Below are 22,483 nucleotides of genomic sequence, written 5' to 3' on the forward strand. Positions count from 1 at the left end.
CTCTAAAGATAGAGCTTGAATTTTGTTGCTAAGTGACCAGGGATGAGGACCTAGGGGCTGCCCACTCCAGAAGAGGGTGCCCTGTGCTCCACTCCAGGACTGCAGCCAGGAAGGCCACTGCCCCAACTCCGCCGGGACCCTGTCACAGGCCACTGGGGTTCTTTCTTTAATACCACACGGTACCCTGCACTGGCTGGGGGAAAAAGAGGGCCAGCAAACCCAACCCACCTTGGGGGTGAGGGGGTGTTGGTCACTTCAACTTGTAAATCCCCTGACTTCATTTAACAGGCCTCTGGAAACACCAAAACAGCCATCAACTTTGAAAGGGGGAAATTCCAAGTGGGAATGTACGTAAATACGGCTAGTTACAGGAAAAGGTAAAAAGCAAACAATGATCTGGGGTATTTTGGGCTTTGGAGAGAAAGCCCCGGACTACAGAAGGAGGCCAGTGCATGCAAGTTCGCTTCTGGCTCAGGGCTCGCTCAGGCGTCCAACTGTCTTCACGAGAAGTTGCTGTCCTCCGGCCGCGGCCCTCCCTGCCTCAGGAAGCCACGTTAGCCGGTCCCGAGGACACTGGAGGCCGGCGCGATCACCACCGCAGTTGCGGCCCAGCGCAGGGTAACGCCAGGGGCTCAAGATCAAGCGGCCTTCGGCAGGCAGTTCAAACTTCACTCTGGCCTCCACCGCCCACCCCGGGTATTTCTGACCGCGTTCCCCACTGTGGCCCTCAGCTTGCCCGCCCGGGGCCTGGGGTCTTCTAGTTTGTCCCCAGTGCCTGCGGCGGCCCGGTTTGGTTCACCTTTGCACCCCGAGGGCCTCTCACGCGCTGGCACCTGGCAGGCACGCTGTTAAGACCGGTGGAAAGAAAAGAAGGAAAGGAGGGAGAGGGGACAGGGAGAAAGAGGTGGTGTTTGCCTTGTGGTCTCCGCATCCGCCCCTGGATCTGCGATGCTTTCTGTCAAAGATGCAACACCGCCTACCCAGGCTCGGCGCGCCCTCACACCGCGCCTCCACGCAAAGACTTTCCAACGAGGATTTGGCCCACGGTGCATCCTCCTCCAGGAGGTCAGGGGCTCCCCGCAGCTAATCCTCAACCCCTGCACCGGGACCGACGGGGAGAGGCCAAGCGCCGGCCAGGGAGAGTCCGGCGATGGGACCACGGCCGTCGCCTGCGGGCCTGCTCTCTGGGTTTGGCGGCCAGCCGCGAGGTCAGCGCCCCGTCTCGGCTTCACGCAGTTAATCCGTCTCGACTCCGCAGATCCAGGGCACGGTGACATTGGCCAGGGGTGAAGGAGGAGGGAACCCTTCTGGCCTGGAGCCGCCCTTTCCCACCCAAATGTTACCCCCAGAGGCTCCTGGACACCTGCCCAGGGACGCTCTTCTAGGAGTAACCTGAAAGCGACAGCTGGTCCGGGTTCTGAGTGACCTGGGGACTCCGCGAATCCTCCCCCCGCGCCCCACGCCCCGCCCCGGGTTGGGACAACCCCGTGGCAGCACGGAGCTCCCAGTTCAGAGGGGCATCGGGGTGGACACCACCTCCCACGCATCCACTTGTCCTCCGTGCCCAGTGGGCCCCGGGGATGCCCGGGTCTGAAGCCGGGAGTTAAGTTGGCCCCGGAGCCCAGACTCCTGGGAAGATGCAAAAACGGGCTCCGAGCCTCGGACGCTGAAAAACTTCCCCCACCCCAGCCCGGAGGCCTGACGCCCTGGGCGGCTCCGAGCCTCGGGGATCTGGGCGTTCCCGACGCCAGGGCACGCTCAGCCCGCGGTGTCCTCCTACCCCTACCTTCGCCCTCATCCCCGGGGCCGCCGGAGGGGAGAGGCGGGGCCGCCCGCCACAAGGGCGTTCGGGTTCTGTAGTTATTGCTTCTGGTTCTCCCGCGCGTGCATTTCTCCGCTCCCCGGCAAAGCAGTCGGGTGCGCTGTCCCCGCGGGGCCGAGGAGCCGCTGCTTCGCTCTTAACTTTTGGCAGGATCGGGCCTGCGGGCTCGGGACCCGGGGCGCGCGCCTCCTCCTGCGCGGCCGCCCCGCCCCCGCCCCCCGCCAACCGGCCGCGCTCAGAAAGCCCCCGCGACTCCGCCCACCCCTTAGGGGCTTTCTTCAGCCTCCAGCGACTGGAGTCCTGGAGCGCAGCCGCCGGGCGCGCGTTTCCGCCGAGCTGGGGCGCGCAGAGCATTGCTTTTCTGGGGCCGCCAGAGACAAGAGGCGGTGACCTCGGTGCGCGCCCCGCGTCCCCGGCTCCTGGCCAGCTCCCCGGCCCCCGGCCCGCGCCCCGGCCGCCAGCATGGTGCTGCTGGCCGGGCCCGGGCCGGAGGGCGGCGGGGCGCGCCGCGTGTCCCCGCAGTCGCCGTCCCCACCCCGGGACGCGCAGGCCGGGGAGGACCCAGCTGACTTCGAGGAGTACGAGGACTTCTCGAGTCTGCCCGACACCCGCAGCATCGCCTCGGACGACTCCTTCTACCCTTTTGGAGGCGAGGAGGAGTACAGCTCCGTGAGCGCGGAGAGCGTCCCGGAGGCCGTCCCGGAGGCGGCGACCCTCCTGCGCGCCGCCTGCGCCAACGATGTGGGGCTGCTGAGGGCGCTGGTGCGGCGGGGGCCCAGCGCCGAGGAGGTGCAGGAGACCGACCGCAACGGCCGGGTAAGCGAGCGTCCCCGCAGGTTTCGGGTGCCCTCCGCGTACCTCCTATTGCCTGCGCCACCCGGATCCTGACTCTGTCCAGCACCCGCGGTGAACCCTTTTCCTCGCTCTCTGGGCGTGGGGCACGTGTGGAGCCCTGGGTGGCCTGCCCATCCCGGGCTGGGGTGGGGCGGCACGATTGATCTGCCTGAGGTCACAGCGCCGCGGGGGCCAACGCTAGTCCCGGCGTGCTCACCTCAGCCCCCTCTCGTTTCCCGCCCCCGGAGTCCTCTTACTCCTGCCTGGGGCCCGCGCCGGGATCCGGGTTGGAAGCCTCTCGCCGGTTCCCTTTACCCTCGGTCCCCTCTGACCGTCATCCTTGCTCGCCTGCCGGGGAGAGCCCTTCTGCCCAGAGCCCCACTTGTCCCCAGTCCTCGGCCCTTGCGCTGCCCCTCGCGCTTTCCCTTTCACGCCCGAGCGCGGATCGGCTTGTTCCTGCCCCCCAGGTTCGGAGTTTCCTCTGGGACCCCCTGCTTACCCGTACCCCTCCCCCCTCCCACGCCCGGCCGCTCCTGGTGACCCACGCGGTGACCTGCCAGCGTGATGTCCGACTTGGCTGTCTGCACGGTCACCGCGGAGAGCCAGGCCCCGGGGAGGGCCGCGGAGGGGCGCGCGCCCAGCAGGTAAGGCAGGCGGGCGTGGAGGCGGGGAGAGGCACGGGGTACGCATCAGTCAGGGCGAGACTCAGAGACGATGAGAAACACTTAGAAAAAGTTGGCTTGAGAGGAGCTGGCTCTCACAACACAACCCACCAAAGCAGCTGGAGGGAAAAACCAAAGGGTGCCCACGGTGGCCAAGTGCCCGTGGTCTGTGCTGTGTGCCTAGTGGCAGAGATCTCACCTGATTGTCACATTCCCCGGCCCCCGGGGGATCCGCAGCCTCAGCCTGGCACAGATCGGGAGGGAAAGTGCTTTTGCTCGGGAGCCCACGCCTGATAAGAAAGATGTGCATTTCCTTGGGAACTGGTGGGACCCTGTGCCTTTGGTTTATCTCAGGGGGCCGGCTGGTTCGCCCCCGACTGTGGTCTGGGCCCGGTTTAGGCAGACAGGAGCCCTTAGGCAGACAGGAGCCCCGGGGAGGGTCATTTTCTGCTGCTACACGTATGGTCTAACTTGACACAGCATTTGAACTGGGGAAGGTTCTGCACTTGGTGTGATGTGTCAGATGGTGCCGGCCCTGAGGCCCCTAGGGCTGGGGGAGCTAACCTGGGGTCTCCGTGGGCAGATCACCCTGGTGGCGCTGGGACACCCGGCAATGCCTGCACCTCAGCCCTCCCTCTGGTGGCCAGGCGGTGGGTGCTGTTTCTGCAGGCTCTGCTTTCACTTTTACTAAGGTGGCTTTTCACAAACAGATGCTTATGTGAGACCTCACTTTGCTGAAGCAGGTACCCAGGGCTGCTTTAAAGGAGGCCCGGTAAGCATCAGGAAGAACACGGGTGGGGTAGGTCTCTCCCGGGTTTCGGGCAGCCTGGGGTCTCCAGTGGGCAGGGGTGGGTCTGGCTCACCCAGCCCCCACTCTGAGGCTCCACTGGGCTGGGCTTTGTTTTTTCCTTTGGGGCCAAAAAATAAAAGTTGGAAAACAGCTGCATTGGAGACCACTGAGAACAGCGTAAACCATCCCCAAGGGGCTTGGGTCTGACGGACTGAGTTTCTGGGCCACTTTGAAAGCCCCTCCCTCAGTGCAGAGTCAGAGGAGGCTGGCTCCATCTTCCGAGCGCCCCTCTGCCTCAGTTTACCCGTTGTGATGTAGGGCTGACAGCAGATCCAACCTCCCGGGGTTGTGAGCATGAGATGCCCTAACACACAGCGCTCTGACATGGCCGTGTTCACTGTCTTGTCCTGTTTTTCACTCACCTACCTTCTCCTTGCTCGGAAGAGCCATCCTCCAGCTTTTTACCTTTTTTCCTTCGGCCAGGCAAAGCTCTTTTTCTCTCTGCTTTTGCCCTTGATGAAAGAGCCTCCCTTTGTTTTTCTGCTTTGAGTCTCCTTTCTGCTCCCCACCAAATCTGGATGGAGAAATGGCACTCGGCCCACCAACAGCAAGACCCCCGGTTCTTTTATCTTCTGATCAGAAGGAGAGCGTCCTGGGTTCTTGGCTTTGAAGGCGTGAGGCGAGAGCTTCTGTTCTTCCCAGTGGCTTCTTGATGCTCTTATCAAACAGCCTCTGTCTATTCTGAAACACTTTGAAAGAATAAAGTGTCTCAAGGTCCAAAACATGACCCTGTAGTGAATGGGAAAATGAGTGGTTATTGCAGACCTACTGTGTACAAAGCACCGTTTGGCGCTGCAGGAGACTCCAAGGTGAATCAAACAGTCTCTGCCTTTTAGTGGAGGAAGAACTCAGAGTAATAGTACCCAGTGCTTAGATAGTAATAGTACTCAGTGCTTATTGCCAAAGGCAGGATGTGAGAGGGGCCCTATAATAATGCAGAGCAAATGTCTTGGAAGCAGGGAGCTGAGGACAATTCTGGAAGCCCAGCAAGGGGAGCCTTTTGGAGATGGTGGTGGGAAGACATTCTAGCCAGACAGATGGAACGAAGGGGGTGGTGGCAAGTGCCGTGTGGTTGGTTGCAGTGCGGGATGATGCGGGTGCTAAAGCCCGAGAGGCTTCCCGGGGCTAGCTGATGAGAGGCCGGCCTGGAACAGCCGGCTAAGAAACAGGAAATCGGGACACAATGTGGTTTCAGCGTGCCAGGGTCCGACCTTGGGGCTGTGGTGTGCCTCCCCAGATGGCCATTCACTCACTGCCTTCAGGTTCTGGTCTGAAGGGCATCTCCTCAGGGAGACCTTTCCTCCCATGCCTAGCCAAGCCAGTGGCACTGGGAGCTGGGGAGGACAGTCCAGGTGTTCAGAAACTAAGGGCTGAAATTGTATGTAGGTAGGGTGGTCATCTGAGAGGACATGTGACATTCAAGTAAAGATGTAGAGAAGATAACTCGGGAAGAGCACTCCAGACAGAGGGCACAGCATGTGCAAAGGCCCTGAGGCAGGAGCCCTTTGGGACTGGTCTATGATTAGTAGCAGTAAAAAAGCTTACAGAGAACCCAAGAGCTTTTGCTGGAGGAGAGAGGTAATTGCATTAACTATAGAATTACAGGTGCTGCCGGCAGCAGCTTCGCAGAAGAAAAATGTCTCTAAATGTTTTTTTTGGGGGGGGTGTTTTTGTTGAGCTGTTGATCTCTGGTCAGTTAAGAAGAGAGTTTTCCTGAGCTGACAGAGGTTTCATTTGGTTGGAGTAACTAAGGATCATGTTTGTTTTAAGGTGTGTTCTTTCCTGGCTCCTGAGGTTTGTAGAATTTCGGGTGTGGCTCAACACAGTCTTCTAAAATATTTATTGCTCTAAAAGGATGGCGTAATTGAATATGCAACCTGTAAATATCTGTCAAACAGTTCTTCAGCAGTATTCAAAGTGTGCTCTGCTGTCTTGTACATTTATGCGTGTTTTGTTCCCACTGACACTGGGGCAATGGAAGCTACCACACTTCTTAATTCTTCACTTCTCTCTCAAGGTTCAGCCTTACAGCCCTGACAGCTCTGCAGACAGTACTGAAACCAAAGGAAGTGTCTGTGCTGTGTTCACTGTTACAGAATGGCAGTTTGAATGTCAGACAGCTGCTCTTGTACCAAATTAGGCCCAATTATGCTAAATTTAAAATATTGTACTCCTTTCTTTTCTTTTTAATTTTTTATTTATTTTTATTTATTGATTTTTGGCCATGCCCCGCGGCTTGCAGGATTTTAGTTTCTCGACCAGGCATTGAACCCTGGCCCCCGGCAGTGGAAGCGTGGAGTCCTAACCACTGGACCGCCAGGGAATTCCCACTCCTTTCTTGATATAATTCTTCTCATGCATGTTTAAATTCCAGGGCCTCTTGCTGAAGTTTTTCGAAGGCCTCTCCAGCCATTTGCTCTATGGCTCAGGAAGGCCCACGCTGCAGACCCAGTATGGGGGTGTCTCCCTTTGCTCCTGGGGGGCTTAAATGTTTCATAGATTTGTAGCAGTGACTGGGACCTTTAACTTGACATATACGTGAGAAATGTTTTGTTTCTGTTTTTGTTGGTTTTTTGAATGCCATAGTAAGATTTATAAACTTTGGAATCACCTTTCCCTAAAATGAGAATCAAGTGTGAACTCACACCCCCTTCTGCATTTACCAGGCCTCAGTATTCATGGGCTTGCATGCGCTTAGAACTGGCTAGTTGGTGCTGAAAGTGAATTCTGGCCTCAGGCCTCCATACGTCTGTCGAGGGTCATCCAGCAGAGAAGGAGCCTGGCTTTGCCGTTTAGGGATGTATCAGTATGTTAGTGTGTTAGCTGCACGTTCTGAAGTGTGGGAAGGTGGGTGAGAAGGGAGAATAAGCAGATTAGACTGGGAGCCCAGGGGGCCAGACCAGGGAAGCTGGAGTGAGCCTGGGAAAGCCTGGGCTTGGGACGGGCAGGCTGACAGGTGTTGGCCTCTTCCTTTCTCCACTGACCAAGATGGCCGCTCTGGGCCCAGAAGCAGTTGAGAGGCTCATTTGTTTGTTTTTTTCATTTTTTTTTTAAAAAAAGGACACAGTTTTTTAAAGAGCAGTTTTAAGTTCACAGCAAAATTGAGGGGAGGGCACAGAGATTTCCCATATACCCCCTACCCAGCCCCCCAGGCACATTCTGCCCCGTGCCCCCATTGTCAGCACCCCCATCAGAGTGGTGCATTTGTTATAACTGCTGAACCTACACTGACACATCCTAATCAGCCCAAGTCCACAGTTTACGTTAGGGTTCACCTTTAGTGTTGGACATTCTGTGGGTTTGGACAAATGCGTGATGATGCTTATCCATCACTGTAGTATCATATATCGTCCCACGTGTTCTTCGTGTAAGTGTATCAGTTATCTATGGCCACAGCAATGCTGCATAACAAAGAACCGTGAAACCTCATGGGTGTATACACCAGTCACATTTTGCTAAGGGTGGCCCAGCTCAGCCAGTCTCAGCTGGATTTGCTTTTAGCTGGGGTTGGCTGCAGATGGCAGGACTGGGAAGGTCTTGGCTGGGGTGGCTGGTCTCTGCTCCATGTGATTTCTTGTCCTCCAGCAGGCTGGCCCAGGTTTGTTCTCCATGGCAGGGCTCCCAGGAAGCAAGCAGAGCAAATAAGGTTCAGCGTCAATTCTGCTGAAAGAAGTTACAAAGCCAAGCCCAGATTTACCCTCTAAGTGTGAATTTGCTTTTGTTTGTAATGAATGCTGTTCACTAACCCTAAGCATTTCTGTTCACCTAAAATTTATTTTTATTGAAAAACATTTCAGATAGGTGCCCAAGAAGAGGATATCAAGACCCTCCCATGTCCTAATCATTCAGCATCAATAAGCGTCAGCCCCTGAAGGCCGGTTTTAATTTTGATGGAAAGGATTATAGGATTTAATGCCGCTTTTGGGGTGTGTGTGTGTGTATGAAGGTTTCAGAAACCTAGGAGGACAATTGTCAGGGGGTTTTGAAGCTGGAATGGATTTTAGAGGCTAGTGGTCCCCATCATTTTGTAGTAGAAGAAAGTGGGGCTCAGAGAAGAGGACAGCTAGATGTATCGGGGAGCTGGGTTCTAGAATGACCCGGAAGCTATTCATGATCCTTCTTTTGACCCCCCGTGGGCCTCTCCAAGGGGCTTCTGAGCTTCCCACCTTTGCCTCCTGGCTGCCCATGAGGAATGGGCTACCTAGAAATTCTGTGAGGTGGTTTGGGTGATTTTGAACATTTGATTTCTTTTCCACCCTATGCTTGTAAAGGAGACTAAGGCAGGTGTTATAAAAATCTAAAACAATAAGAGAGCTTAGGGACCCTTTTGGAACCTCATTTATTCATCTAACATTCATATCAATATAATATGTGAGCTATTATTCAAAGCTATTTTGAATGACAACTTCTAGTAGATATGGCTACAGTTTAGGAAAAGCTTTAAATGTTATTTAGCTAATTGTAAGTTCAATTCCTCCGATCAGACCTTTAGGTCAGTAACTAATGGTTATAGGATTGTTCAAATTTTCTCTTTCTTCCTGAATCCACTATGGTAACCTCTATTTTTCTAGGAAACTGTTCCATTTTTTTTCCCCCTGAGTTTTAAAGGTTAATAGCATGAAGTTTTTACAGAGTTCTCTTTTTAATCTCTGCTATAACATTATTATATCCTGTTTTTCTACATTTTTGAATTTATGCTGTTTATCTTTTGTGACATATTGTCAAAAATATTTTATTAGTCTTTTCAGAGAATCAACTTTTGTTCTGGACCTGTTTCCTTCCTCACTATTTCATCAATTTCTGCTTTTCTTTTTATTCCTTCCTTCAGGTTTGTTCTACATGTAACTTTCAAAGTATCACTTTCATTTTTTTTCCCCACAAGTTTTGATATGTAATATTTTATTATTGTTGTATTCTCATTTACGTTATGATTTCCTCTTTTTCTGACCTAGAAGTTATTTAGAATGGTGTTTAAATTTTTAAAATACATATTGTTAAGCTTTATTAAAATATTTATTTATTTATTTTGGCTGCGTTGGGTCTTCGTTGCTGCACGTGGGCTTTCTCTAGTTGCGGCGAGCGGGGGCCACTCTTTGTTGTGGTGCGCGGGCTTCTCATCGTGGTGGCATCTCTTGTTGCGGAGCACGGGCTCTAGGCGCGCCGGCTTCAGTAGTTGTGGCGCGTGGGCTCAGTAGTTTTGGCTCTTGGGCCCTAGAGCGCAGGCTCAGTAGCTGTGGCGCACGGGCTTAGTTGCTCTGTGGCATGTGGGATCTTCCTGGACCAGGGATCGAACCCGTGTCTCCTGCAATGGCCCGCAGATTCTTAACCACTGTGCCACCAGGGAAGTCCCTAAAATAATTTTTAAAACCTGATTCAGAGACTATGGTCTGCATGATATTTTGAAATTTCTTGAGACTGCCTTTACAGCCTATTGGGCCAGTAATTCTAAATCATAACTATGTGACATTTTATGATTTCTCCAGATTAACTCAAAACAGTTCCATATGTAAAACAATATGTAATTCCCTTTAATTAAAGGAAATAAGAAGGATGTAGAGAAGTTGTTAAAATATGTGAACAAAGGAAATAAGCTTCACTCCAGATGGTTGGGAAGTAATTCTTTTAGACAGCTGGTCGAATGAAGGTGTATATATGGCTCTGTGTGTGTGTGTGTGTGTGTGTGTGTGTGTGTGTGTTCTTATGAGGTCGGATTTTATGATGAAGTAGGTTGTTAAGAATCCTGGATGTCACTCAGTGTGTGTGTACAAAAAGAATAGAGACTGTTTTTAATGGTGTTCCTGAATTTGAAAGACAGTTGAAGGTGGCATTTACTTATTTATTTCTTCTAAGTCAGAGACACAGAAATTCGGGTAGACGTGAAATCCCGAGCGACAGTTGGCTTGGTGGCAAAATTGGATTAGAGTGGTGGGATTTGAGAGCAGTTTCAAAGTAATGGAAAAGCAATGTATGCTTACAAAGGCACATCTACGTCAGCTCCAAGGAAGTTCACGTCCAAGGTAGGCATGTGATACGGCGGAGAACCAAGCATTTCCCTCTGGCTTCTGTTTCTGAAACTTAACTGACTGTTGGGTTCGAGGCCGCCCCTGGTGAGGGACATCCAGTGGAGGGGGTGTGGAGATGAGGCTGCCGAAGAGGCACGAGCCCTGCTCAGGGGCAGTGCCTGCCCAGTAAAGGGTGTTAAATTCACAGTAGCACATTTTCCGGAATAAAGGAAGACACGTGAAGTCAGTTTAAAAATAAAGGAAGATGGAGAAATTAGGCTGAGTGAAAAAGAGTCCATCTCTAAGGATTATATGCTGTACGGTTCCGTTTATGTAACCTTCGCAAAGTAATGCAGTTGGAGGGATGGAGAACAGATTAGAGGTTGCTGAGGTTAGAGCTTTGGGGAGAGGAGTGGGTGGTACTCTAACTGGGACAGGCCTGCTTCTAGATTGTGTTCTTGTACTGTAGTTATGCAAGATGTTGGTATTGGGGAAGAACGCCCAAGGGGACAACTTCCTGCCAGTCTATCACTATTTCAAAATCAAAAGTTTAGTAAAAATGAAGGAAGGCATGCATTACCTTTAATCTGCAGCCCTATCGCATGAATAGACTGGATTTTGGAAACTGAAGCAGGATCAGAGCTGGTTAGTACGGGGGAAGTGGGACCGACTGGGAGTATTGGGTGTTTGAACTGCTGCTACTCGAGTGTGGTAAAACGAGTTAGCAGCATGGCTTCCTCTGGGCGTTTTTCCCAAATGCAGGATCCCAGGCCCTCCCTAGACATACAGAACCAGAACCGACACTCACTTTAAGCTGGTCTTGGTGATTGGTATGTGCGCTTGTTGGAAGAGCTCTAGGACTTTATTCTGAGAGTAGAAAACAAGTGTGGTGGCCAAAGATAGCAGGCTTAGGTTGGTCACATGACCCTGGACAAGTCACATGATCTTTCCATCCTCAGTTTCCCCTAGATTCCCGTCTAGAAAACGGGGATGCTTTTTATGAGACTAACAACACCTCACAGAGGTTCTAGGGCCTGAAAAAGTGACTTACACGTACAGTGGGTACCACGTCATAGACGCCTAGTGAGTGCGGCTGTTGTTTCTATGGGTGAGTTAACCTCAAGATGGGTGTCCAGTCCTGCTGTTTCAATTTCAGCCAAGGGAAGAGATGGGAGCACGTGAAACCTCTAACCAAAGAGGAGTGGTTGAGAAAATGGTGTGTCCACTTGGTAAGGACCCTTTTGTAAATGTAAACATTAGTTAAGAGGGTCAATCTCCTGTTACGTGTTCATACCGCAAGGAAAGTGGCAACTGGAGCCATGGGCGCAGGTGAAGCAGGGCGGGAGCGGGCGGAGGGGCAGGGCAGGGGCTGGGGCCACATCTGGGCACATCTGGGGAGCACCTGTGGTTGCGGGTGGGGGGAGGCAGAGGCTTGGAGGCGAATGAGCGGGCTCCAGACTGATGACCAACGAGGAAGCAGAGCGCCCCAAGCAGGGCAGAGATAACCATTGTGCCAGGGACCGTCACGAGCCCTTGTCCTTTCTTCAGCATTTCCCGTGAGTTCAAGTTAGGGCAGAGCTCCGGATGGGAGCCCTCGTGCATCCCGGGACTTTCAGGGCCTGATTCCGTCGTGATGTCCTGCAGTGAACAAGCAGCTGCTATGGGTCCCCAAAGTTTCCTTCCATTTCTGCTTCTCCTCCACTTTGTCAAGACAGCCATCCCCAAGGGGCTGGCCCTGCCCACTCCGATCAGGAGGGCCAGGCTGCATCGCTGCCTTCTAGACCTTCCAGCTCTTGTATTTGGAAAACACAGTAGTCGTGCGCTAAAAATAGCAGTGGTGACACAGCTGCCGGGAAGGTTTTGTGGAGCTGTGAGTCAGGCCTTCTTTCCTTGGTCATAGGAAATGGGTGGGTTTCTAGGAAATGAATTCCATGTACAGCGGCGCCGGGATGGCCTGATGGCCAGCTGGGGGTGCGCAGTCCTCGTGTCACCTGACGACGCTTCTCCCTGCTGACCGTCGTGCTTCAGATGACCCAGTGCTTTGGGAGCCAGTTCATCCGCAGTGAAAAGGGACACAGGAGACACTGCGGAGCAGGGGAAGAGTGACTCAGGTGTGTCTCGTCACCTACACGTTCCTCCTCTTTTGAGGTCCCCAGGCTCAACCTCCATGTGCTGTGATGTCCTGCCATGAACAAGCAGCTGCTATGGGTCCCCATATGGTGGGAGGCATCCACTGGCCCTACAGAGGGATCAACTTGCTCTGGTCTGCCCAGGATTTTCTCATGTTGGCACAGAAAGTCCCACATCCTGGGAAACCCCTGTGCCCCTGGCCAGCTGGGGTGGTTGGTCACCCTACCTAGGAAAGCCACTCCCGTGTTGGGGCCACACACAGTGTCACCTCAGAGAAGCTGAAAGGCCCACTGAATGCAGAATTCCTCCTTTAGCGGAATCTGGAAACCCTACTTTGGAGGAAAGGTGCTGCATTAAGTTATGGTGTCTGGGGCACACCCACTGGGAGGGAAGCTTTTGCCTAAATGCAGTCGCTTAGACTGGGCTCTTTGATTACAGGACAGAGCTGTCTCCCAAGGGAGACATTATCTTGGGAGGCTTTTGGGAGACAGCAGAGCCCTTGATCGGGAGGGCCCATGGCGGGAGGGCCTGGAGCGGGGTGAAGTCTCCACTGCCATACATGAAAAGTAGAATAAATACATTTTTCTAAGAAATTCAGCTACTTAAAATGCACCAGGGAATCTCTGGTGAATTTGTTTTTAATAGAAATAATTATTTAAAAATGTTGTTCGGTGTAAACATATCGAAATCCTTTGGGTTTGTTTAGAGTGAGGTACAAGTGTATGGAGTTAACTCATGTCGTTTGTGAAAGGCAGTGAGTTACAGTGATTCTGCTAATAATACTATTGGGTCCAAGAATACTTAAGATACTGTTACCTTGTTTTTTTAAATAACCTAAGGTTAATTTGGTTGAGGGGCCTTTGAAAATAACTGAAAACTCCTCAACATTCTGTTTGCACCTGGCACGTTCCATCTGTCCACCTGCAAATGGCTTGGTTTCAGCCTAAGTGTTTTAGCAAACGCGTGGAGTCTGTCTTTCCTTATCAATCGCGTGCATACTTTAGAAAAAGTCAAAGTAAGAAGCAAAAGACTTGTTTTTCAAAGAAGTGGGTATTCCTGAATGTTGAGTATTAAAACAGGTTTGAGTCCATTTGGGCTGCTGTGACAGAATACCACAGACCAGGGGGCTTATGAAAATCAAACATTGATTTCTCACAGTTCTGGAGGCCGAAGTCAAAGATCAGGGCCCTGCGGATTCGGTGTCTGGTGAGGGTCCGATTCCTGGTTTGTAGACGGCTGTCTTCTCTCTGTGTCCTCACCGGACAGAGCAGGGGAAGGAGGTCTGTGGGGTCTCTGTAGGGACAGTCATCCACCCTCATGACCTAATCACCTCCCAAAGGCCCCATCTCCTAGGACCATCACACCTGGGGGTTAGGATTTCAGCATATGAATTTTGGGGGGACACAAACATTCAGTCAAGAGCAAAACACATCAATTACTGAAGGAATCAGTAAAAAAAAAAAAAAAAAGCATTTAAAGTGTCTTTCCACTTGCAGAAGAGGTACATAATTTTTCAAAATTTGCTATGTGTATGACTTCCATTCAGAAAATTACAGAGTCCCTATGTGGAAAATTGGATGGGTTTACATAAAGAGAATAGCCGTATCTAAAAATAGGGAATCCTGCTATTCTGTGATTTAAAACAAAAGTTCAGATGAATAAAATGAAATCATTGAAAATTAAGTAGTCACAAGATGCTTAGAAATAGAAAAAAAAAAAAAGATTCTCAAAGAAAACAGAGCCTTTGAAGTTCTAAGTGATGGGAAATCCCCAAAATGCCAAATAAAAGGAAATAATCTAAAAAGGAAAGTGAAGAAAATGGATTGTTTTTTAAAAAGCAGTATTGATATATAATTCACATACTATACAATTCACCATTTAAGACCGTACAATTAAGTGATTTTTTTAGTATATTCACAGATACGGGCAGGCATCACTGCAGTCCATTTTAGGACATTTTCATCACCTCAGAAAGAAAACTTGTACCCTTCGGCTGTCACTCCTCTATTCCCCATTCCCTCCAGCCCTAAGCAACCGCTAGCTCCTTTCTTTGTTTACATTACTTATAAAAGGGTTTTTATGAAAGATGAACTATATGCCAACATATCTTGACAGTTTTCTCAGCAAAGGAATACAACGCACTTCACCACAAGAGGTGCCTGCCAGACGGGGTGACGTGTGTGGGTTCTGCCTTCAGGGTCTTAACTGTGAGTTTCCTATAAATTATGGTGTATGATAAAAAATTACGTTTTTTACAAAGTATGCAAAGCCCCAAACTTGAACCGTTTCCCAGTGAGCCTTGGGCCTAGCTGTCCTTTTGTTCACCTCTACTTGGGCTTGCTGACCTGCCGCTGAGGTCCTCAAAGTGTGGCCTCCGTTCAGCAGTGTCAGTGGCACCTGGGGCCTCGTGACTCGGGAACTCTGTTGAACAGATCGGCACTCTGTTCAACAACCTCCCAGGGGATTCTGATGCGCACTTTGGGTACCACTGCTCGACTGCATTTCCATCTTCTGTTTAATGTTTCTGCCAGCTCTGCCTAGGAGGCTCTCTCTCCACCTGGGCACGGCCTGGCTGTCTAAATATTTTGAAGAGAGGATGGAGGGCCAGCCTGGCTTTGCCCTTGTCTGGGTTTTCGGGGCAGGGGACGTGGGAGGTGCCCAGTGAAGGCCGCGGATGGACTGTCACCGCTGTCCCTGCCCCTCTGAGTGCAAACCCCTCCCTCAGTGGGTTTGGTCCCCACTTGCCCCTGACCCGGCCACTGTCCACCGCCGCCTCTCACGGCCTCTTCCATCTCTTTCCCTTCTTACATCTTTGGATCTCTTCTGTCATAAAAAAGAACACACACGCACAAACTCCAAACAAGCCCAAGACTCACTTGCCTGCAGGCTCCTGAAGTTCTCTGCTTCCCAAGGCCAAGGGTGTGCGGGGCTGGCGGGTGCCTGCCCGGTGCCCAGCCTTGACCCGGGGGCTGGGGGGCTCTCCTGCCCCAGCTCGCTCTGTTCCGGCACCTTCTCTGGCTGCTGCAGCTCAGTCTTCCGCTTCATTGTTGGGGGTTGTGAAAGCGTCCCTTCCTGGGTCCCGGCCTCACCCTCTTGAGCTCTGATTTCTTCCCTCCCAACCCACCCCTTGGACCTGCTCATGGCCGTGGCAGGGCTGCCTGCCTCCCCTCCCCGCCAACATTTTGGGCACTGTTGTCTGCATGATCTTGACCGTGGCCTGACTGGGGGCGAAAGCATCCATTCCCTGCAGCTGGGATCACGCCTCCAGAAGCCACTTCCTGGGACTCCATAGGTCTCCCACACATTGCCCACTTCCGGTTTCCCCTGGGCCTTCTGGTTGCCACTTCTTTGCCCTGAGGCTCTCTTAACCCGCTTCTCCCTTTACTCCCTGTGGTGGCTATTTTTAAATGTCAGCTTGGTTAAGCTATAACACCTGGTTATTCAACCAGACTAGTGCCATGAAAGTATTCTGTGCATGTGGTTAACAGCCACAATCAGTTGACTTGAACTCAAGATGACCACGGACAGTCTGGGTGGGCCTCATCCAATCAGTTGAAGGCCTTAAGAGCAAAAGCAGGTTTCTTGGGAAGAAGGAATTCTGCCTCCAGACAGCGGCACCAGCTCCTGCCTGAGTTTCCAGCCTGCCAACCCCACCATCGTGTGAGCCAGTTCCTTAAGTGTCTGTATCCCCTGTTGGTTCTGTCTCTGCAGAACGCTGACTCGCGTATTTCTTGGGAATCTCACTTGCTTGTCAGAGCCCCCCGGGCTTGTACAGCTGATGCCAGCTCTCAGCCCTCGACTGCTCTCCTAAGAGTCACACTTGCCTTCAAGATCAACTGCAGGGTTTCTCCCGCCAACCTCCCAGCATCTTGTACTTTTCTGTGAAGTCATCCCAACGCCCCAGCCCCAACTTTTGGGCACCATTTCTGTTGCCAAGACTTTGTGGGGATGTAACCTGTGCAGCTCCAGCGCTCTGTGTGTGAGAGGGCCTGTGTTTGGTGTGCTGCTCTGCTGTTGCCGTCTTGACATTCTTAATGACTTTGAACCTGGGGTCCCTTGTTTTCACTTGGCACTGAGGCTACAAATTACGTAGCTGACTCTGATTGCCCCATGCTGCTGACTGCTCATATTTGCAACCCTGGAGGTGACCCAGCCTCGCTCAGCTCCCATTTCCAGTCATGTTCTAAGCACTGCACAGTCTCCAATGATTGTCCCCACTTTTCACTGGAGTCTCACCACCTCTCTAGCTTGAGGCTTTGAGACATCTCACTTTAACAGATGTGGTACCTCCTCTCCGGTCTCCCCACTGCATCTCACCACTTTCCAGTCTGTTGTGTGACTACTGGATTTATTTTCATTTGTGTGGCTCGTGTTACAACAGCATCATCTTCAGAAGCCTTTCCTTGAAGGCCCCTGACAATAGTGTTTCAAATGCCTGTCTGATTTTCCACGGTTTCCTTTTGTGTCACAGAAGTGGGTGACTTTCTGTCCCCACAGCCATGGTAGATCCTTATTCTCCCTGGGACACACATCGTTCCCTTCTCTCTACTGCAAGGCAGTGTCACCTTCCCCGTGAACTCCCGTGCCCCTTGCTGGGTGGTTTCTTTCTGACTTTGGAATCTCATCACAATTTGCAATTTGTTTATGAAACTCCTTTCTTTCTGCTTTGTTTTATAACTATTTGTTGATAATTGCTGTCTCTGAGCTTGATGAGCTCCATGAGGGAAAGTCCTCAGCGTCATTCATTCAGCTTGTGTTCTCTTCAGTCAAACAGAGTTTGCTGCACATAGTAGGTGATTTGTATCTGCTTATTGGATAAAATTGGGCTACTGTGTCTTGCTGCCAGTTATATAACCTTGATTTGAAAATACTTAAACAGATAGTTTTGGGTCTTACATTTAAGCCATTAATCATTTTGAGTTGATTTTTGTGGTTGGTTTAAGATAAGGGTCCAATTTCATTCTTTTGCAAATGGATACAGTTTTTCCAATACCATTTACTGAAGAGATTATCCTTTTCCATTGTGTATTCTTGACGTCTTTGTCTAAAATTAGTTGACCATACATGGTTGGGTTTATTTCTGGGCTCTCTCTTCTGTTCTGTTGATCCATGTGCCAATACTATACTGTTTTGATTACTATAGCTTTGTGATATAATTTGAAATCAGGAAATGTGATGCTTTCAACTTTGTTCTTCTTTCTCAAGATTGCTTTGGCTAGTTGGGGTCTTTTGTGGTTCCATATGGATTTTAGGATTCTTTTCCCTATGTCTGTGAAAAATGCCATTAGAATTTTGATAGGGATTGTGTTGAATCTGTATACCTCTTTGGATAGCATGGACATTTTAACAATATTAATTCTTCTGTATCTTTCCATTTATTTGTGTCTTCCTCAGTTTCTTTCACCAATGTTTTATAGTTTTCAGTGTAAAGATCTTCACCCCCTTGGTTAAATTTATTCCTAGGCATTTTATTCTTTTTGATGCCATCGTAAATGGGATTGTTTTCTTGATGTCCTTTTTGGATAGATCTTGGTTGGTGTAAAGAAATGCAATTGATTTTTGCGTGTAGATTTTGTATCCTGCAACTTTACTGGACTTGTTTATTCTAACAGGTTTTTTTTTGGTGGAGTCTTTAGGGTTTTCTCTATATAGGATCATACCATTTGCAAACAGATAATTTTACTTCTTCCTTTCTTATTTGGATGCCTTTTATTTCTTTTTCTTGTCTAATAGCCCTGGCTAGTACTTCCAGTACTGTGTTGAATAGATATGGTGAGAGTGGTCATCCTTGCCTTGTATCAGAAGTTAGAGGAAAGACTTTCAGTTTTACCCCATTGATTATGATGTTAGCGGTGGGCTTGCTATAATTGGCCTTTACTGTGTTGAGACTTCTCAACCTTGGCACTGCTGACATTTGGGGCTGAATAATTCTTTGTTGTGGGAGTTGTCCCACGCACTGTAGGATGTTGAGCAGCTGCCCTGGCCTCCGCCCACTGCATGCCAGTAGCGCACCCGCCCTGCCCCAGTGTGACAACCAAAAACGTCCCCAGACATTGCCAAATGTCTCTGAGTGGGTGGGGGGAGCAAGACCACTCCCTGCTTGAAAATTACTGAAATAGAGAATAAAGGCAACAAAATTGTTTGAGTTGCAGACAAGAGTGCCTCTTACATGGAGAAATTCCCGAGGTTGTAGTAGGATCTAGAGTATTTGTCAAGCCTGGTTGCTCTCTCCTCCCTCTTCTCAGTGAAAGTTTGGTCAGGTGTTGTTTAAAGTGAAAGAATTTACATGGCTTAGCGGAAAAATTATATCCACCAGCTCCTCCGAGTCCACAAAATGAGAGAAACCTATGATTAGAATTGCCAGCACTTGTAAACACTCCTCAGTTTCTTATTTGGAGTATTTCTGGTTAGAATCTTAACATTTGACCGTATTTTCCTTTTGAGAAATACTCGTAATTGGACAAGTTGTGCTTTTAAAAATGTAATACGAGGAGATTAGCCCCAGGAGGCATGACACATCCACTCCAAATTTCAGAGTCTGCCTTTCACAGTGATCACTCCATCTTCATCCAGACCCAGGAGGACCTTGGAGGCGGCCATCACATGTTCAGTGGACATTTAATTGATAATGAAGCTTATGAGGAGCCAGAGATGACCATTTCATGCCTAGCAAGATGGTGTGCGGTGCATTCTACCAGGAAAACTATCAAACGCTGTGCAGCAGTTCCTCCTTTAAAAAGAAATATCACAAAAAAGTGTGTACCCTGCACCAGGCACTGTTCTAGGGAACAGAGCGCTGAGCAAAGGGGGGAATTCCCATTCAAGTGGGGCTCACATGCTTTTGGGGAGGAGGAGAGAGAGGTAGACCAGGCAAGGCATGGGTTATGCAGTGTTGAGTGGATGCTGAAATTCTCCCTGAGGACAGAACCTTCGAGTAAAGACACTGTGGAGGGAAGAGTCTCCCTGCATGGTTGTAGAGGAAGATTGGTCCAGGCAGATGGAGCAGCAAGGACGAAGGCTGTGAGGTGGAGGACCTGGAATGTTCTGGAACAACCAGGAGGCCAGAGGGGCTAGTACAGAATGAAGTGGGGGGAGCCGGCAGGAGCAGTGGTCTCGTGATACTACTCAAGAGACAGACTTGGGCAACCAGTTAGAGCAGCAGAAAAAAGACCCACTTCCACTCAGATGTGAAAGTTTTAGTAACGTCTCACTGGGATTTGGTGCTCTTTCAGGAGGACAGAGTGTTCCAGGCCAGAGGTTTTTAGGACTGGTGTGGTGAGCTTGCCTCTTGCATCATACCTAACTGGACTGATGCCTTTTCAATATTCATGTAATTAGATCATCAACTATTTCACGGATGCACATAGCATTTGAAGCTGAGCTCCCCAAACACTGTCCTTAGATTGACAGATCTGTATTTGGGCTTGTCATCCGGTGTCCTTAAGCTTTGCTTTTTATTATTTGTTTGTTTGTTTATTTATTTATATGTTTTGGCCGCGCCGCACAGCATGCAGGATCTTAGTTCCCGGACCAGGGATTGAACCTGCGCTCCTTACGGTGGAAGTGCAGTGTCTTAACCACTGGACCGCCAGCCAAGTCCCAAGCTTTGACTTTTTAGATCTGACTTCAAGTCTGGGGGATCATTTCTTGAACAGGAAATTTAAGAATGTGATTATGTGAGTCTGTGGAGCACAAGGCTTCCCTCTTATGAAAGGAAACCCCGAGAAAACCCCCTAAAACTAAAAAACACTTCCTGGGGGCTTGTGGCTTCCCCTGTTGGCCTGTGGTCTGGCTGCCCAGAAGCCTGTATGTCTGAGAGGTGTGCTGGGTGCCCGGTCGGAAGAGGAGGTGCTGGGCCGTGGGGTTTGACGGGTTTCCACCCGGGTTTGAGAACACCACATGGGGCATGCATCAAACAGAGAGATGCGAGGTTCTGGGGTCAGAGATTCAGGACGGCACGTCTGAGCCCTGCTAGGCCCCTCCCACCTCCTTCCTCACCTGCATGGAGGCACCCATCCATCCTCCACCCTTTCCAGATCTTCCCTGATGCCTTCTCAGTGCCCAGGGATGATGCCTTCTGCATGCCAGGCCCTGGGCAGGAGCCTGGAGGCCCAGAGAGCTACAAGGCCTGGGGCCCCGTCCTCAAGGAACCGACAAACGGCAACATGGTCTTGAGAGTTTCTCCATGAGCTCAGTGCCACACTGAGTAGTACAGTTGACCGTTGAACAATGGGGGGTTAGCGGCTCCACCCTCCTGTGCAGTGGAAAACCCACACAACTGCCATCTCTGTCTGAAAAACAAAGGAATTGATAAGTGACTCACCCAAGGGCAGGAAGCAGAAACAGTTTGGACAGTCTGGACTCAAACCCTAGTTGTTTTGCATTCATATGTTGTGATCTCTAATCAGACAGAAACTTTCCCTCACACTTAGTTGATTTCAAGATCTGTAAAAATGAAAATACATACTATATTTATTGAAAAAGTACATGTGTAAGTGGACCTGTACAGTTCAGACCCATGGTGTTAGAGGGTCGGCTGTATTTCTCTTTTCCATTATGTGATAGTAGGAAATCATGCAGCTCTACAGGAAGGAGAAAGAGCCAGGGGGTCTTTACCTGGTTGGAAGTCACTGTCTGAATCTGATACACTGTGAAAACACCATGTGTATGCGTTCCTGTAACTCACTGTGTGTGTGTGTTTACATATGTGTATAATGTTTTCTTATCTCTATTTTCCATCTAGTTCATTACAACATTAGACCAACAGAATGGTTCTTGTCTGGTCTTTTCATGCTTAACTTTTTGGTGTGCTCTCTTTTGTGTGTGTGTGTGTCTGTGCTCTCTTAATGTGTAATTGAGGAAATCACTGTTGGTCTCCTGTAGTCAGAGCTGATTCAAACGGGAAAAGATTTTTCCAGTGCAAATGTGAGTCTTTTCCACTACATTTACATTTCTCTGGTCATTATCATGTGTTTTCTGGCTCTCAACAGCGGTATGTGCTTGGCTAAGAGGTTGGGAGACCCTTTTGCTTGCTGAATTTCAAGGGGCAATGAAGTTGGGGTACATGAAGGTTTCATTGGGCAGACGTTTCTGATGTTAGTGATTTGTGAAACTCCTTCTGGATAGAGCTTGATTTTTTGCTGTGAATGAATGATCACACCACCCTCTGATCCTTGCTCCTTTACTCTGACATTTAACAGTAATATTTATTAGATATTTCTTTCTGCTTCCAATAGAAATATTTAGGTGTGGAAAATGGAAAAAAAAAGTACAAAGGAGAAAATAAAAACAAGTGACCAGTACCTGGAGATAAAGAAGTTAACGTTTGATATGATCTGTTCATCTGTTTATCTATCTCTAAAGTTTATCTTATAAATACAATTTTGGATCCTGCTTTTTTCACTTCTAAGCATACTCTGAGCTCATTTCTATATTAAAAGTGCTTTAGAATCTTGATTTTTTCAAAACCCATTTCGGTACACATCCTAGTTTAGTTAATCATTTTTGGGCGTTTTGGTTGTTTCTGAGATTTTGCTCTGTGAATAACGCTCTGATGAATGGATGTCTTAGTATATCTTTTATTGGCACTTGGAGCATTCCTTTTCAGATCAATCCTTAGAACGTATATTAGCTTTACGAGTATGAGCCTTTTAAAGGCCATTTTACTTTCTAGGAAGATTGTACTAATTTCTCCTTCCACCAGCAGGCAATAAAACTGCCTGTTTCGCTGTATCCTCATCATGCAGCACATTAATTATTAAAATGTTGAAATGGCTTATTGGTCTTTGCAACATTAAAAATCATACATGCTTATTGTAAATATTCAGATAACATGGATAGGTAAAATGCCAAATATGAAAATCGCTGATCTAGAGATAATTAAATTTTTTCGATATCAGTTGAGTCGTTTCTTATGCTACATGTAATCTACTTTTTTCCTTAGCAACTTATTGAGGCAATGTTTCCATTTCTGCACATACACATCATTATTTTTAATTACTGCAATATATTCTGTATTTTGGATATTTTGATTTTTTAAACTTTTGACGTCCTGATGGACGTTGAGGTTATTTCGAGTTTGTCATTTATGAGCACTACAGCAATTTGCATATATCTTTGCACACTGATCTGATTACTTTTAAGGAATTGTTGGGTCTTGAGTGTGGGTCCACGTGGTGGGTCC

General features: G+C 49.4%; 1 protein-coding gene across 1 annotated transcript in view; it reads left to right on the forward strand.

Annotated features, from left to right (window-relative positions):
- Positions 1–2,104: 2,104 nt before the first annotated feature.
- The window catches only part of ANKRD33B (ankyrin repeat domain 33B), a 92,973-nt gene continuing 72,594 nt past the window's right edge, over positions 2,105–22,483 (forward strand). The window contains exon 1 of the mRNA XM_079916989.1: positions 2,105–2,638. Coding sequence (XP_079773115.1) covers positions 2,285–2,638 — 354 coding nt within the window. The 5' untranslated portion in view covers positions 2,105–2,284. The remainder of the gene's footprint in view (positions 2,639–22,483) is intronic.

Source organism: Stenella coeruleoalba (genome assembly GCF_951394435.1).
Source record: "Stenella coeruleoalba genome assembly, chromosome: 3".
In the NCBI taxonomy this organism is placed as follows: Eukaryota; Metazoa; Chordata; class Mammalia; order Artiodactyla; family Delphinidae; genus Stenella; species Stenella coeruleoalba.